Source organism: Vitis riparia, chromosome 13, assembly GCF_004353265.1.
Source record: "Vitis riparia cultivar Riparia Gloire de Montpellier isolate 1030 chromosome 13, EGFV_Vit.rip_1.0, whole genome shotgun sequence".
Lineage (NCBI taxonomy): Eukaryota > Viridiplantae > Streptophyta > Magnoliopsida > Vitales > Vitaceae > Vitis > Vitis riparia.
The window spans coordinates 28,883,466-28,901,687 of NC_048443.1; the positions used below are offsets into that span (position 1 = coordinate 28,883,466).

Below are 18,222 nucleotides of genomic sequence, written 5' to 3' on the forward strand. Positions count from 1 at the left end.
AAAAAGAAAATTGATTCTTGAAGACTTTCACACTCATGTCACAGTGAGGTAATGTTTATTCCTAATTTATTTGGAGATCTAAGATTGGGAAAAGCTTTAGACTTATACATAACTGGATCGAGTAAATATGATCAAATGAAACAAGACAATGCTTGCAGAGCTTCCAACAGGCCACCCACTGTACTTTAAATTCTTTCCTTTATTATATTAGAATAATTGTCTGTTATTGTTCAGTGTGAAAATGGGCATGCAAGTGTAGAGACTGTCTATGAATTCGAAACAACAAATGACAAATTATAGATACATGGTAAAACTAGCTTACAAGAAATAAAGTAAAATTGTTTATTCTGAACAAAAATATCAGACAAGCTGTATATTATTATATAGGGGTGATCAGTAACCAACAACTCAAAGTACCTACTCCAAGTCGAGTACAGGTTCACCAGCTTTGCTATAAAATTTCCTTCTCCAACCTGAAATAGAGGTTTTAATATATGGCTGTACCTAGCGGTTGGCATCTTTTCTTCAATTTCAAATGAAGGGCTAACCAGTCTCAGAGTTTGGATGCAGGAAATTCAGGACTTTTGGTTGCAGGCATATGAATCTGAGATCTCAGTCCCTTGTGCTCGCTACTGAACTTAATACAAGACAAACAGAGGTGAACAGAAAAGTGACAAGGCTATCACAAAGTTTGCTGTATAATGAGATTTGACTTGTAAATTTTGGAATCTTCTAACCAATCTTGATTATCCTTTACCATAAATTTAATAGAAAATTTTATAATTCATCTCCATTTTGAACATCGTGAAAATCCATGAGAAAACCATGAATCTAAAGTTTGCCTATTATCTAAATTTAGAAGAAAACAACAAAGAAGGCTTGGAAGAGCAATTGTCCAACACTTAGTGCAATGCGCATGGCCTTCCTTTTGCAGTTAATATCAAAGAAACTCTAGAATTCAGTAGTTGAAATGAGAAACCCTAGAGGAATAAATGCATATTCAGTAGTTTAAATTCTTTCCTTTATTATACTGGAATGATGATCTGTCATTTCAGTGTGAACATGGTATATATATTATCATATGGGGGTAGAGAGCACGCATGAAATCAAACAACAAATAGTAGATAAGATAGTGAAACTGGCTTACAAAAAATAAAGTAAAATTGATTATTCTAAACAACGATATCAGACAAGCTATGTATATATTATTATGTGGTGTGACTGACGCCCATACTTTCGCTTTCCAGCTGCAAGTTGGCAAAGGTATCAAGTAAGTAGAAGTGGAGAAGGAGAATACTTACAAACCCGATCCAGGCTAAGAGAATATTTGAATGAAGTAGCTAGACTTGATGTGAATAAATACACAAAGCAGAAAAATCAAGATACTGAATTTTTGCATGGAAAAAACATTGTAAAGGAAAAAAGACCACATGACTTAGTCCCATCAAAATTTTCCATCATGAAAATAATGGGTACACCAGTTCCCTCTGAAAAAATACTAGAGGTTTATGATCGGTGGAAGGAAGAACCATAGTTAGATCATGCGCACACAAGACCATATAACTCACATAATTTCTTTTCTCTCGTCTCTTTCTTTTTCTTCTTGGTTTTTGTACGGTATGTCTGCAGCCACACCCACATCCTCCAGGTTAGGTTTCATACTTTTTTTCTTTGCTTTTCCTTTTTTATTTATTTATTTATTTTAATTTATTGAAGTGGTCAGGCACCTCCCAGTGGGAGGGACGTAACTCAACAGAATAGAAAGAGATCCTTTGAGTAGAAAAGATAAAAATCAATTGCGAACATCCCCAAGCAAAAAGTCATTCTTCTATCCACAACATTCAAAAACACAACAGATCGAGACTTGTAAACTTGCCATCAATTCAAATTAAGAGCCAAAACAGGTTTCTGTGAAAGGCGAAGAAGAAAAATGGAGCCTATTGTGTCATTTGCACTGGAAAATGTAGGTCATTTGTTGATCCAAGAAGAGAGTTTCTTATGTGGGGTGAATGGTAAAGTCCAGGAAATTCAAGCTAAGCTGATGCAGATGCAAAGCCTTCTGGAAGTTGTAGATGAAAGACAATATGAAGACAACGCAGTTGTTCGCAATTTCATTGCAGAACTTGGAGAGGTTGCTTATGATGCTGAAGATGTCACAGAGACTTTTGCTTTCAGAGTTGCACTGAGGAGGAGAAGCGGCTTCCTAAACATCCTCAAGAGGTATGCTTGCATCTTCCCGGAATTTATAGCTCTCCACAAGGTTGGTACAGAGATTGATGCCATAGAAAGAAAACTCTCTAGCATCACTGAAAGTTTAGAAAGGTATTGTAAAGTAAATACAATTGCAGGAGGAGAAAGCTCGAGTTCTAGAAATGAGAGGCAAAAACTGCTTAGGCGGACTTACTCCCACCTTAATGATGAAGATACAGTTGGGATTGAGGATAGCGTGAACCGCTTGGTGGAACAGCTGGTGGAACCGGACAAGAGATGCTCAGTCGTGTGCATATGGGGCATGGGGGGTCTGGGAAAGACCACTCTTGCCAGGAAGGTTTATCATCATGTTGGTGTTACGCGTCACTTCGATCTTTATGCTTGGTGTTCCATATCTCAACACTGCAACATCCGAGATGTTATGGAAGGATTATTCATCAAATTGACGTCTCCTAGTGAAGAGCAGAGAAAGAAAATTGAGAAGATGAGGGATGAGGAGCTATTTAAGAGGGCGTATGAAATTCAAAAGGAAAAGAAATGTCTGGTGATTCTTGATGATGTGTGGCGAATGGAAGATTGGGAGTGCCTAAGACCTGCCTTTCCACTGCTAACGGAGGGCAGCAAAATACTGCTCACCACTCGCTTAGAAGAAGTGGCTTCAGGTGTGGATCCACAACATCGCTTTTTGCACCAACCAAAGTTTTTATCTGGGACGGAGAGTTGGGAGCTTCTTCGAAAGAAAGCACTTCCAGATGCTACAGGTACTTTTCAGCAATTTCCTAAATGTCAATATTGTTTTTCAAATTTTGTTATTTTTACAAGGCTTTCTCAACATAATAACACCCTGTTTGGGGAATAGCAGAAAGTATTATCTGACCAACTGAATTTAGGTGTTATAGAAACACTTTACAAAAAATATAAGGTTAATTTCAACAATTTAAAATTTTTTATTAAACAAAAATCTACTTTCAACCTTTGTTGCCATTTTAGTAGTAGAAGTAGTAGAAATAATTACTGTTACTAATTAAACTCTTGATTTCAAGTTTAGGAAGAATATTTTATTTTTATTTTTATTAAAAGTAGACTGATTTTGATATTTTAAATTTTTAGTTAAAATAAAAGCGACTTCCCATGTTCAATGAAAATTAAGAGTCTCACATGAAAAAACACATTTTGAAATTTGCCATCCATGTTTGAAAAAAAGTTACATTTAAATATTGTATTTGACCTTCAAAATATTAGTTTTTGTATTTTAGAAGCCCCTCAAAATAGGGCTTAAATATACATTTTTGTTCTAAAAATAAATAAATCATGTTGGAAAATATTTTTTCTAATAATAAATAAATCATGTTAGAAGTATGGGCTAAGTTGAGAAGTTCTATCCAAACATTATACAAACATGAAGCTTTTCTAAAAGGGCTTACATATAGTCGTCGGTTAAGTTGAAATTAGAATGACACCTTTGTTGGGTTTAACCCAATCCAGTCCAAACCCAACTTGATTTTATTGGGAATTGGGCATTTAATTGTTGTTTGGATTGTGCTTGGAAAATAAAGTCAATCCAAATTAAATTGGATTAAATTTGGGTTTGGACTTGTTTATTCTGCCTTTTGATTCTGCATCATTCTATCACTTTTAGCTTGTGATTCTGGTTGCAAAAATGATCGAGAAAATGAATGTCATGAATATACATATTTTTATATTAATTTATTAAAGTTTTAGACTTCTAGCTAAATGAATTCTAGCTAACTAGGGTTTTTTATTTGTTAATTGTAAGTTGATTAGTAAAAGATTTAGTGAAAAATGTATCTTATCTTTTATAATAGTTATAATAGTTTTGATATATCTTGAGTCTAACTTCATTTTAACCTACATTCACAGAAAAATAGATTGGATTGAACTTAAATTGGAAAAGGTTATTGGGTTGAACTGAGTTTTGGGAAAATGAATTTCATGTTTAGATTGAGTCGGAGCAAAGTGTTAACCTGATCCAACACACCTCGGTTCGACCCTTAGTTGTAAGTAAAAGTGAAATTGATATGTGCCATAGGTTGTGTTGGTAGCTCAAGTCCGGTAGGTGTCTCACAATTATTTAGTAGAACTTTATAATTTTATTATTCCTATTGTAAGATTGTTAAATTTCTACATGGGTAAGGTTACAGTTGTGTTTAATTGACTGGAAATGAATGTATTAAAACAATCACATATAATGATTGTGTAAAAGATAAGTCATCCATAATCAATGAAATCACTATATATCTCATGGTATGAGTAATTGTGAGTGTGATGCTCTTTTTCTTGTCAAGCTAATTCTTTCTTAAATGATTTTTTTCACAACGAATGTTTCATGAATTTGTAGATCCTATGATCATTAGCAAGGAGATGGGGGATCTGGGAAAGAAAATGGCTAAACGTTGTGATGGGTTGCCCTTGGCAATTGTTGTGCTTGGAGGAGTTTTGGCCACAAAACCCACATTTTCTGAGTGGAAAATGGTTGATACAAATATTAGGTCATACTTGAGCAGAGGCGATGATCATTCTAAGAAACAATGTAGTGGAGTTTCACGTGTGCTAGATTTAAGCTACCAAGATTTGCCATACCATTTAAAACTATGTTTCATCTATTTGGCTCATTTCCCTGAGGATCATGAAATACCAGTAAATACTTTGGTTCAAATGTGGATGGCTGAAGGAATCATAGCAGGACTGCCTGACAATGAAGAGACATTGGAGGATGTTGGACAATGGTATCTAGGCGAGCTAGTTGGGAGGTGTATGGTTCAAGTAGGAGCAACAAGTTCAAATGGAATGGTCAAAACTTGCCGCCTTCATGACCTGATGCGAGATTTAGGCTTGTCAAAGGCAAGAGAAAATTTTTTTGAGACATTCCATTGGCAAGTGGAAACCAATCCATCTTCTACTTCAAAGAAAGTCCGAAGAGGTGTCATATATTTGGATCCAGGTGCTAAAACATCGAGTCCTATGCAGGTCCCAGATAATGCTAGAAACCTTCGATCTCTTCTAACATTCTGTTATGCACCAAATGCAGTCCACATGATGCCAAGGAAGTTGGACTTGAAGGACTTCAAATTATTAAGAGTGTTACATCTTGAGAGACTTTTGTTGGATGAAAAATTGGTAAGAGCAATACGCTACCTCATTCACTTGAGGTACTTAAGTTTTAAAAATGCTCGGCTGTCATGCATCCGTTCATCCATAGGAAATTTGGGGTCCATGCAGACGCTGGATTTACGGTTTGATAATCATGTAACTGGTTTTAAAATACATGATGTGTTATCAAGGATGAAGTGGCTAAGACATCTTTACCTTCCTAGATTTATTACGACTGATGATAAGGTGCTGTGGGACAGTTTGAGCAACTTGGAGACCCTAAAAAACTTTGATGCAGAACGTTGGGCTGTACGAGATTTGGCCACATTGACCAAGCTTCGGAAATTGAAAATGATGAATGTCAAAAGCTTTCAAGAGTTGGAGGTGATCCTCAAAGATTGCAACGGCCTTCATTCCTTGAGTTTTGACGAGGCAATTCAGACCACAATAGAAGAAACAGATCTAAAGCAATTGTCGACATGCCGACATCTTTATAAACTGAAGCTGCCAGGACAAATAAGCAGCTTGCCTGGACACCAGCACCTCCCCCAAAGCCTCACCAAGTTAGTCTTGAGGACTTCTCGACTAGCACAAGATCCGATGCCAATCCTAGAGAGACTTCCTAACTTGACAGTCCTACACTTATTGGTTAATGCGTACGTCGGGGAAGAAATGGTTTTCTCTACAGATGGGTTCCCAAAGCTTAAAAATTTAATTCTTGGCTTCATCCACAATTTAAAGAAGTTGAGGGTGGAAGAAGGTGCAATGCCTAGTCTTAAGGGTTTAAAAATTGCAAGCTGCAGTAATTTGGAAATGATCCCTGAAGGGTTGAGGTATATCACTACCCTTGACGTATTGGAGATTAAATATATGCCCGAATTCGAAGAGAGACTTAAAGTGATAAATGGAAATGAAGGGGAGGATTTCTACAAAGTTAAGCATGTGCCTTCCATCTCATTCTTTCCATGATGAAGCGTTTGGTAACCTCCTCTGTCCTTTTCTTTTTCCTTCTTCTTTTCTTATACAGAAACAAACACATAAAAAAGTTTTGAAATAACTGATCAAAATCAAGCAATCCTTCCCAAAACAATAGACACAACGTATAGTGAATTTAGATCCTTTTCTTTGGCACCAAAAAAAAAAGAAGAAATGAAAAAGTGTTTTTATCAAAGAACTATGTGGAATTGCTTATAGGTTTATTCTTTATGCATGATGCAAAAAGTATTCCCAATGCCTTTTAAAACTCTTTGTCTTTGTTTTGAGACAAACGAAAGTTATCACAAAGCTTGTTTTTATTTGGCCCTTCCATTTCAGTGTTATGTTCTTGATGGATAATTTAAGAAGTGTTTCTAATAATGATTTTGTGTTTATTTGCTAGGTCCTCCAAGACAAGCGGCAATCTTCGAAGACAAACTTGCTCATGGACTCCATCAAGGGGCTGGGTTATGAAGAAGAAATGCTGAATGGGAGTTGCTGTACTTGTGAGTATCCATACTAATTGGAATATTGGTGTAGTCCTATCCAACTTTTACTGGCTCATGTTATACATCCTAATTGCTGGCTCCCTTACTATTTTATCAAGTAGAATAAGTGTGGCACTAGATTCTGTGATCTCAAGACAATGTTCCTGTGATCTTTTTTTCCTTTGTAATTGGTGTGTTGAGCTTGCTTGTGACTAATAAATCTGGGATTGGTTTTCTATTGGTCCTATTGTGCCTTTTTGTTATTGTCTGTATTTTTTTTGGCTTTCAGAACTGTGGGCTTTGGCTTTTTGTTGTCATGTTGTGCGGAAGAAAATTGGATATTTCAATAATATCTCCCCTTGTTTCTTTGTTCTTTTAACATAACATATTTGCAGAAATTAATGAATCCAGTACTGGCCTCTCAAAGATAGGATTTTCTTTGGTTTTCTGCAAATTTTTGCTAGGTTTTTATTTATTTGTTTTTATTAACTTTCCTCTGAATTTATGTTGTTGTTTCACTACATTTGAGGGAGTATTCCAATGCAGGAACAAATGTAAAAGATTCCTTGACCAGTTAGTCCCATTGAATCACCCTTCGGAAAGTCCCATCATTAGAACTGCATGATCACGTAGAAATCATAAAAATTCAAATGTCAATGAAATTTCAGGCACTAATTATATGGGAAATTTGGGGAATTGAACACTTTGTATTAGAGATTGTAGTCGAGAGATTGAGAGCGTAAGATTGACAAAAAAAAAAAAAAAGACAAGAAAGATGTTTTAATTTATAATCAAGAGATTAAGAATGGGTTTAAAAGATTTGACAAAATAATTAACAAGTATTCAAAATGAATGTTGAAAAAAAAAGTACATTAAAAATGTGTTTAAATGGTTTAATTCAATTTAGAGAGGTTGAAAGAGAAGATTGGATGTTTGAGAGATTTATGATGTCATAAGAGAAATTGAGAATGAGTAGAAGAAATTGAGAAAGTAAAGCCCTTTTTATAGGAACATTTTGAAAATAGTTATCAAAAAATGACATTTGAGAAAAGTTTTCAAAATTAGTTCTTTTATTTTTTTCAGAACAAAAATATGTTTAGAATTTGGAATATTTGGAGAATATTTCGGAAAGATAAAGGCTTGAGTTTGAACAGGTTTTCACAAAATCTTTTAATAGATTCATGGTTGAATAGGTGAAGATTTCCTTCTAATGTTTTATTTTAATTATTTTTCATATTTATACAATTACTTTCTTTTTTTTTGAAAAAAACATCTCTTTTAAAACAAGTGAAAGCTTCATTTTTTAATACATTAAATCTAAAAAAAATTTAAAGTAATTTGTAAGAATATAAGATAAGTTTATACTTTTTGTACAAGAGTTTCTACTTTTTATATAAAAATTATTAATTCCTATTTTTTTTAAAAAGACAAAAACAAGAAATGCATTCAAATGAGACTTAAATAATTGGTTTGATTTTATTTGAACTAATGGCAAAAGATGTATAAGAGATTGGAGGTGAAACAAAGTTTTTATGATAATAATACTAGGTTAAAACCTTTAAAAGTATGATATGATATAATAAATTTTGAAATTTATTATTTATCATTAAAGTTCATGTTTTACTTTTATTTATCCTTATTTTATATATTATCATTTGTAGGCATTCTAGTTTTATCTCTTACATTATATGTGACTTAGGTGCATTAGAAGTTGTATGAAAAATTCAAGTCACGAGTTCCTTGCAAATGAATGACTTGTTCATAACTAGTTTTTGAGTCTATGTAACCCATTTGAGGTTATAGTGTACTACCTCGTAATTAGAAGGATGGTTAGTTTTGGCTATTAGGATAGGTTTTCCGTGGTAAATGCATTAATGTGTATGATTATATATTGGATATAACTCATGTAAGTCATGATGTAAGGTTATCAAATAGTCATGACTTTATCAAACTATTTCGTTCCGTTATTTCTTAGCCTTGAAAAAATATTGAGCTTATTCTAAAATTAGTAGTGATTTTAACTTATGAGTGAGATTCTAAGTGATCATATGTTCCCTATGAATTTGGTCATTGTTGATGGAAGCTAGTAACAATAAGTACTCTTATTAAAGACACCATAATATCTTATGAGATTGAGACAATTTGTCTCATTGGATGATTTTAGGGAGATTTGTTCATGTAAATTATGATAATAGTAATTTCTTAAGTAAAACTTGACATAAGCCATTGGAAAGCTAAGTTATGTTAGTTGATCGCATCATAGGAGGATCCAAAATTGAAGGATAACAAATGTATTCTTAAGAGGTTGATAGTTTTTACCTTATTAGACTATGAACACTTGTTAATAGGGATACTGTATGTAATGGATAACAAGTCATGGATCCACGCACTCAATGTCTCGTTATCATTCATATAGGATACTAGAATTCCTTAAAGTGGGATATTAAATCAACTTCAAAATTGTATTATGAATGAGCTAATACTGTCTTATGGGTATCAGTGGTCCCTACTTGAACTCATATATTTTGATAACACATGTTATTAGAGTTGAATAAGACTTAGGCTCACTTATGTGCATAAAGACATTTTAATAATTTCACAATATTGCATATAAGTTGATAAACAACATCTCTAAAGTGGGATAATTGATTAATTAGACAACTTTGTTGGGTTAATTAATCAATTTGGACCATTTTTAAACTAGATTAAGTGACCTAAGTTCATGCTCAAGTCACTCTTAAGCCTAGTGAAACGGGTATAACGGAGCTACCATTATCAATTGAACATATGAGAGGTCTTAAATCATTGGAATTGATCAATTGTGAGAACCTTATGGCTCTTCCCAACAACATTGGTAATTTGACATGTCTTAGACGTCTTTAGGTTTGTAACTATTCAAAGCTCCATGACCTTATGTGAAAACTCAACCTTTTAAACCTAAAGAGGTTGAAAAAGATATGTTAAGCCAAAACTTTAACCCAGGGATCAATCAAACCAATAAATATGAGATAATTAACAAGAAAGAAAATAAAACAAGGAAAAAGAGCCAAAGAGGAAATGTCCAAATCAAACAAGATTGAGATATTCTTTCCAAAGAAAAAGGTTTATCACAATCTTGATTTGGAAAGTAGATCAAAAAGTATAACAAGATTAAAATAAACCAATGATATTTATTCTCAAGGGATCAATTTGCTGTCTAATTTTATATTTCAAAATTGAATTTTTTTGTAAGATTCTAAACCATGTTAAATCAAGTTAAAACACATTCAACCAATTTGAGCCAAGTTCGTCACATTTTTGTTTAATATGATATTCCTTGATCTATATTATATATTTTTCTCCTTCTATAGTATTGTACACTTGTGGACCCGTATTTTTCACGTGCGCCCCCACTCGATCGGCGAGACTAGCTTTTTATTTGTGAAAAATTAATTTTTGGAAAAAGTTGGAGTCGCCACTTATTTTATTTTTATTTTAAAGGGAAAATAAAACAAGAAAGAAAAACCCTAAAATATGACTCCATAATTTTTGGAAAAAGCATGTCTTTGAAAAACTCGAGTCTAAGTCCGGGGATCAGGTTACCTATTGGGAAGGTACCTTTAAAAGGTAGCACCCCTCTAAGCCCTCTAAAGGTCTCTACTAACTAAGTTAAGGGGAATGTGGCAATTAATCGGTTTAATTATGGATACCTAAGTAGGCTAGGTGGTTCCAAAAAAAAAAAAGCACGCCAAACTAAATCAAATCATAATAAAGGAAGGTTAGGATGCGTACCCAGACCGCTTCTCAAGCGCTATCATAAAACATCGATGGTTAATTTAAACAATGTATCATCCAGCATGTATTTTATTAGAAATAATCAAACAATGAAACATATATATCAGAACAACCAAACATTATTAGACATAAGTATTATTTCACAATGACAAGCATATTCACAGAATTCAGAAAGTAGGTGATAGAGGACATACCTGGATAGCATAGATAATTTGTAACGTGCTTCCTCAAGTTGTAAGGGGTTAAATAACAAATAATAAAATATAGAAATCCTAGCATGCTCGTTATCTAATTAGCATAGCAAAAGTGATCAAAGTATATAGAATCATCAATTATCACATACATCTTGTATATAATTCCTAAGAAAATAGATAGACATGATTTCAACAAGTGTCAAATGTAGCAACAAAAATAAATTTTGAAAAGATTTTCTTATATAGGGGTTTCACCAATTCCCCCATCGATATACACGAATTTAGCTTAGAATTATCCCATTTATTTGAGACCACAAGCTTTGATTCGTGTTTTATTCAAAACTGTAATTTTATTTGAAAGATGTGAACCGATCAAAACTTGGTTGCACATTATTTTTAAAAAATGAGATTTTGATTCTAAGAACTCTAAATGAATTTTTGAAATGGATTTTTAAGGAAAATGAGATTTTGAGAATAGTGTTGTATTTTAAAAATAAAAAGAAATTAATTTGAAAGCAATAAAGTGTATGAATCAAAATACCAAGCAAAACAAAAGAGAACAAAATCACAAAGTAGAATTTTTGACAACAAAGAAAATTGAAGGTGAGAATGGAGGCTAATCTTCACTATTTTCCGATAGCCTCTAAAAATTGAATTTGACAAAGGATGACCAAAGTGATAAACCAAAACCATAGATCTTACAAGCACTGAAGCTTTAACAACATTTAATCTTAAGATAAACTTAATCAAGCACTAAATATTATGTGATCTTTAAAATAGTACAAACGATACGTATCAACTAATATTGATGATTTGGAGTCATAAATTTAATCGACTAACTAAACAATTGAATAAAAGAAAACAAACACATAGAATAAATAAAATTAGTCAAAAACTAAAATGAACTACTTTTAAACACAAAATGACAACATGGGAATAGATTAAACTAATAGCCTACAATTCGAAAGCATAGAATTAATGGAAAAATGGAATAGAAAAAAAAATAAAAAATAAAAAATCTTAACATAAACTAAACAATATGAAACCAATCAAATTAATTAAAACTCTAAAAAATATCAACTAAAACAGGGTCAATCCAAACTAAAATAATTATTTATTTTTTATTTGTTTATTTAATTTTATTTTATTTTTTATTATTATTTCCTAATTGAGAACAAAAATAATGCAAATCAAAATTCTAAATTTTTAACTATCATCATGAATTATCCAAACTCTAAAAAAAATCCTAACTTTTCCATTATCAACAAAAATTGCCCAAACTAATACTAAAAAATATATATATAATTTGTCAAACTAAGAAAATAAATTGTAACTACATTAAACAAAAATCATAATTTTTAAGATGGAATAATAAATCAATAATAGTTAAGAAAAATTAAAAATTAACGTTTAAGCTAAACATGGATTTCCTTATTGAGAACAAAAATAATGCTAATCTAAATTTTAAATTTTTAACCATCATCATGAATTATCCAAACTCTAAAAAATCCTAACTTTTCCATCATCAACAAAAATTGCCCAAACTAATACTAAAAAAAATCTAATTTGCCAAACTAAACAAATAAATTGTAACTACATTAAACAAAAATCATAATCTTCAAGCTAGGATAATAAATCAAAATTAATTTATTTAGTTAAGAAAAAGAAATTAAAAATTAACATTTAAACTAAATATGAATTTACAATAAAAAATAAAATAAAATTTAAAATGCATAGGCCAAATAGGAATAATTTTAAAACTAAATCATGAATATAATGTTATTGGAAATAATTAAACCTAAACAATAGATAAAATCCTAAACAAGTATGAATTGACCTAAACAAGTATGAATTGAATTGAATATTTCATGAAACAAAATTATAATGGGATGAATTAGTTTACCTTAAAACGTGGAGGCCACTTTCCATCGGTAAGAGTTTTTTTATTAAAAAAACAATTCCAAAGGTGACTTGTGTGGTGGATATCCATGCACAGCAAATTCTCAAAGGGCTTTTTCAAAACTTGAAGACCACTTTCCACCGAGCAAGATTTTTTTATTTATTTAAAATAAACAATTCGAATGATGCATGGCGTGGTGGCTGCAGATACTTGCACAGTCCCCAAAGTAATGCGTGTTAGTGGAGAAAAATCTTTGATCAACACGCACACTTGTGCTCTTGGAGATGAAGTCGTGAAGATCTCCGGAATGGTGGATGTCTTCCCCTTAAAATTCTGGTGCGTGATGATCTCTCCTCGAAGTGAGATAATGGCCTTGGAAAATTTGGACGCGCCTACATGTTTTTTTGTCGAAGGAGCCTCAACGGTGCATACTATGCTGCCATCCAAAATTGATAGCGCATGTCTGACGGAGGAGCCTTAATGATGCATGTTGCCTTTGAGAAAATCTGGCGGTTCCCTTCATGTTCTCCAAGCGGCAATCCCTAAGATTGAATGACGTTTTTTATGGGCCACATGACCCCCTTCGGTGCAACCCGTGCATGGAGTCCTTCTTGGTGGCTGGTTTCTGGGCAAAATCTGGTGAGCTCCTTTCAAAGTTCAGAACGTGTGGATGATCTCGATGAGAAACCCATGTCTGGCGAAGACGAAAGTATTCAGCGTCTTAACCGGAGCGAGGATTTCTTGGACAACAATTTTTTTAGAAACGATCACTCCGTGAATTGCAGTTCATGAAAACACAATCTGATCTGGTTGTTGTTGTGCCCTTCGAGGTGCAGTCGTGCTTCCCGAAACTTTTCCGGTGTGGTTGCCTCCTTTCCCTTCCCTCTCAATGGTGCTCTTCCTGTCTCTCAATCCTCTACCCCATTCTCCTCTCAAAACCAACCCACTTCATCACCGAATCTGCTCTCCCTCTCGAACACTCTCTGTCTGGATTCAAGATCAGTCACAACCTTCCTTTTCCCATACTCAATTCTGTCCGCTGGGAGACCGGATTGCCACCATCAAACAGTTGGTTCCTTGCAACCGCTAAAGCTTGTCGGCATCACCAAGAGACCAACCAATTGGTTTGTAGGAGAAATCAATCTGTTTCCATATAATCTGACCCCAAACTCCAATCCCATGCACGTGGCTTCAATCTTTACCGCTAGCAATAATCCTATAATCTAAATTAAAACCCAGGGCTCCGACAATTTCCTTTCTTTATGGCAGCCAGATTTGGATTAGATCTTGACTCTCCTTCGAGATTAAGCAATTTATCAATGTATCTTTAGGCCGCTGTGGACAAATCCATGCTTGGTGGTCATGCTTATTAAGCATCGTCTAGAGATGTGGAAATCAAACACTTCTGATGAACTCTCTCCCCTGCGTGATGAGGCCGATGATGTATTATTCTAGATTCATCTCTGGAGATCCCTCTAATTAGAACGTTCAGAATCCCCCAGAAACGAGAGCTCTCCTTGTGGTCTCTTCTCCAGCCGCGCTCATCCCATGTCTCCCCAAATCCCACCGTCTCCATCTCTCTGCTAAAAACTCCCAAAAAAATATCTCCCTCTTTCCCTAAAACCTAAATCTCTCTCCCAAAATCCCTAATCTCCTATCATCTCTTCTTTTCTCCTTATCCTTTTTTCCAAGTCTTCCAATTCAAAAGCAATCTTCCCAATTTCAAATTCCTTTCCAAAACCTTCCAAGAGAGTCCCACTTTCCTTAAACTCCAATAGTAAGTTTCATTGCAAAAAAAACGTGGAATTTTTGAAGTTAAATAATTGAATGAATAGATAAGTAAGTAAATAAATTGGGAAACGGTAAAAAAAAAAAAAAAATAAATAAATAAATAAGTTAAGGAAGATAATATAAAGAGGAAAATAACCAATAAAAAGTAAATGATGATCATAAAACTAAAACTAAAAAATAAAATAAAATAAAATAAAAATAAACCAATAAACAAAAGCCGAGCCCAAAAGCCATGTAGCCATGCAAATCATACAATTCACACTAAAAATGTCCAAATGGGCCAAGTGTACCTAAACGGCCTATGATGAGACTAAGTGGGCCTAAGGTGGTGCCTAATGGGCCAAGTGTATCTAAAAGGTATCCTAAAAAAACAAGAAAAGCCTAAGTCTAAGTTAGAGCTGCCAAGGGTCACAATAAGGGATCAAATAATCCCTCAACCAAAATCTCCGATGTGACTCAGAAAAAAGGTAAGTGGTATGAGTAGCCATGAGCCACCAAGGAACCATTGTGGAGTATTGAAAACGAATTTTAAAGACATATGTTAAAGGGACAAAATTGAGGGTCTATAACACTATTTATAGAAGTTATACTTTCATCCATGGTTGCCTTTTTCCACCTAAGGGGTGTTTTCAATTTTTATAAGTGGTAAAATAATGTTCTTGGAGAGAATCTTTGATTTTATTTTAGCCAAGTTACCATAAACACTTCGGGAAACAAAAATATTGAACTATTGAAAATAAGATGTGTGAATTAAGGTTGATCAGGCATGGTGTTTGTTACTTTCAAAAATACGAAATCCACCTTATCAGTCAAACTTCTTTGGTTTTTTAAGAGAATATATTTTAAAAAGTGCATCCAAGTGGCCTCTCAATTTTCCAACTTTCTGCAACTTTTGTTTGTTTGTTTTTTTCCCGTCTTGTTCTAGAACTTGATTTCATAACTCAATGAATCATGGGTGTAGTGATTTAAAATTTTGATCCTCCAGGTATCAGCTATAAGAAGGGCATGAATCACAACCATCCCTACCATGTATAGAATGTAGTCACCATGAGTGGCTACATGGAACTGTCCAAACCACACAGTAAAGCCATCATGATGCCTCCCTCCAAATCAACCAATTAGAAAGACGAAGGCCCATGGATCGAAAAGTCCAATTCACAGTGTGGTACTCTCCATTTCTTAATTTATTTGGGCATCCAAGATTGGGAAAAGTTTTAGAGTCGTGCATAGCCGGAGTGAATATGATCAAAAGAAACAAGAGTCAAGACAATGCTTGCAGAGCTTCCCATGCCACCAACTGTAATTTAAACTTTTTCCTTTATTATATTGCAATGATTCTCGGTTGTTGCTCGGTGTGAAAATGGGCATGCAAATGTAGAGACAATCTATGAATTCAAACAACAAATTGTAGATAAATAATAAAGCTAGCTTACAAAAAATAGAGTAATCAAAATTGTTTATTCTAAACAAAGAATATATGTATCACATGGGGGGTGAGTGACACCCTTGTTGTCTCTTTCCAGCTGCGGAGACTATTCGAAAGAAGTGGAATTGTACGTAGACGACAGAATTTCAAGCTTGCAATCAGCTGTCAAAGCTTTCATTCTCCGCAAGACTGCAAATGCAAATCAAGGGAAACATCACTGATTTACTGTGACAAGTATGGTGAAAATTAAATGTAACAGATTATTTAAATTTTTTATATATATATTTACATTTTTCATTGTTTATATAAAAGAAGAAAGATAAGTAAATGTGAAGAAATAGAAAAGAAAATATTGAATTCAAGCTCATCTTGTATTTTTATGTTAGGACGTCGAGTTTTGTTTATATTTGTTGATAATTTTGTTCTATCACATGTCTTCTCGCTCCACCGGGTATCTTTCATTTTTCCTCACATCTTTATCCACCTCTTATACTCTTTACAGACTTATCTTCATCTCATAATTTTTTCAATATTTTTAAAGATATTTTTAACAATCTTCCTTATTTTATAATGAAATATAATATTACAATAATATATCAATCTAAAAATATTTTATATAATATTTTTTTTTTTTTACAAAAGAGAAATTGATACTAATTAAAAATTTGGGACACTTCTTAACATATTCGTATTCATCCTAACTTAGGAAACTTTTTAGATAATAACTTACTCTCCACTAAATATATAAGATTGCAATTATCTCAATCGAAAAGTCACAGTAACTTTAAAAAGGTTTATTCAGTGGCAAGTTAGGTGATTGAAGAGTTAAAGTGAATTGATTTTTTTTTTCTATGAACAAAAAATATTGGAATTGATGTTTAGGGGATGCTCAAGCGATGGAACCAATGCTTAAGCATTGGAACTGCTCAAGCTCTTATCCAATGCTCAAACGCTTGAAGTGCTCAAGCGGTGGGTGTACTCGAGCAGTCGTTTAGAATCTACTAAAATATGATAGAATTTACTTTTTGAAAATTTGTTAATATTCCTTTTGGTAAATTTTAGATACCGATTTCCTAAGTCTACAGGCTTATATAAACCTTCTCTTAACCCATTTAGAGTTCGACACTTTGAGATAATCAACCAACTTATCTTATTATTCTTAATCTCTCAAAAAACGTCCATTCACCTCTTAGGTGTTATCCCACTCAACGATTAGTCTTTCATTTTTTTTCTCCTCCTCCCCTTTCTGCCCAAATATGAAAGAAATTTTAATTTCAAGGATAAATAAATCATTAAAAAAAAACACACATTTTAAAAGGGTTTTAAGCCATTAAAAAATCACTCGAAATGGATTTTAACTTATTTAAGATTTATAAAGTTCAAGAAACAAAAATGATAATATGGAGGAGAATAATATGTGAATTAAGCAAATAACCTTAATTTATTTTATTTGCTAGAAATACACTTCATTCATTTCTATCGCATGGCTGAGGTTTTAGGGTTATCTAACCAAATCAATCAATTAGAAATATGAAGGCACATGGATCGAAAAGTTCAATTCACAGTGAGGTACTGTCCATTTCTTAATTTACTTGGAGATCCAAGATTGGGAAAAGTTTTAGACTTGTACATAGCTGGAGTGAACGTGATCAAATGAAACAAGAGTCAAGACAATGCTTGCAGAGCTTCCAACAATGATGATTTTTTATTGCTCAGCGTGAACATGGTGTATATATTATTATATGGGAGAATTATGTTTTGATGGGCCAATGTGGGAATAATAACATTTTCGGAACCCAACTTTCCATAATCTTAGATATGTCCACTGTTTGGAAAAATATTAAAGGAAACACGCTCTATCTACTGTTTTAAAATGCTATTCCAAAATTGCCCTTTAGTTGTCCTTGTCAGCAGCCACCGTCTCTCGCGACACCGTCTCTCACTCGGGCATCAAGGAGCCCTTTTCTGAAGTTGGAAAAAGCCCTATTTTTTCCTCTGCCATTCTCAATCCTCGCAGGTACTAATCTAATAAGTTGTTATTATTTTTTTTGCAACCCCCGTTTGATTCCCAAGAAAATCCACCACCATTCGATTTTCGGGAAAATTCATCCTCGTTTGATTTCCGAGAAAATCCATCGTCGTTTGATTTCCGAGGCCCTTTTCTGAAGTTGGCCTCCAGACGAGAGAATCCCTAAAAAAAGCCCTATTTTTTCCTCTGCCATTCTCAATCCTCGCAGGTACTAATCTAATCAAGTTATTATTATTTTTTTTGCAACCCCCGTTTGATCCCAAGAAAATCCATCCCCCATTCGATTTCCGGGAAAATTCATCCTCGTTTGATTTCCGACAAAA

At 33.5% G+C, this 18,222-nt stretch overlaps 2 protein-coding genes across 2 annotated transcripts; both read left to right on the plus strand.

Annotated features, from left to right (window-relative positions):
• The first annotated feature begins 1,930 nt into the window (after positions 1 to 1,930).
• Positions 1,931 to 3,095, plus strand: LOC117928514 (putative disease resistance protein At1g50180). Its single transcript, XM_034848390.1, has 2 exons — positions 1,931 to 2,972; positions 3,034 to 3,095. Exons 1-2 carry the CDS (start codon positions 1,931 to 1,933, stop codon positions 3,093 to 3,095), a joined length of 1,104 nt encoding a protein of 367 aa, XP_034704281.1.
• Positions 3,096 to 4,134: 1,039 nt separating this feature from the next.
• LOC117929215 (probable disease resistance RPP8-like protein 2) lies at positions 4,135 to 7,164 on the plus strand. The gene is made up of 2 exons (XM_034849488.1): positions 4,135 to 6,302; positions 6,701 to 7,164. Exon 1 carries the CDS (start codon positions 4,552 to 4,554, stop codon positions 6,289 to 6,291), a length of 1,740 nt encoding a protein of 579 aa, XP_034705379.1. The 5' UTR covers positions 4,135 to 4,551; the 3' UTR covers positions 6,292 to 6,302; positions 6,701 to 7,164.
• Positions 7,165 to 18,222: the final 11,058 nt, after the last annotated feature.

What these genes read in the sequence shown, in the direction of transcription:
- LOC117928514 (XM_034848390.1), top strand. Translation starts at nt 1,931, where the DNA reads ATGGAGCCTATTGTGTCATTTGCACTGGAAAATGTAGGTCATTTGTTG. An exon ending in AGCACTTCCAGATGCTACAG is followed by an intron (nt 2,973 to 3,033) that starts GTACTTTTCAGC and finishes TATTTTTACAAG; the next exon opens with GCTTTCTCAACATAATAACA.
- LOC117929215 (XM_034849488.1), top strand. Translation starts at nt 4,552, where the DNA reads ATGTTTCATGAATTTGTAGATCCTATGATCATTAGCAAGGAGATGGGG.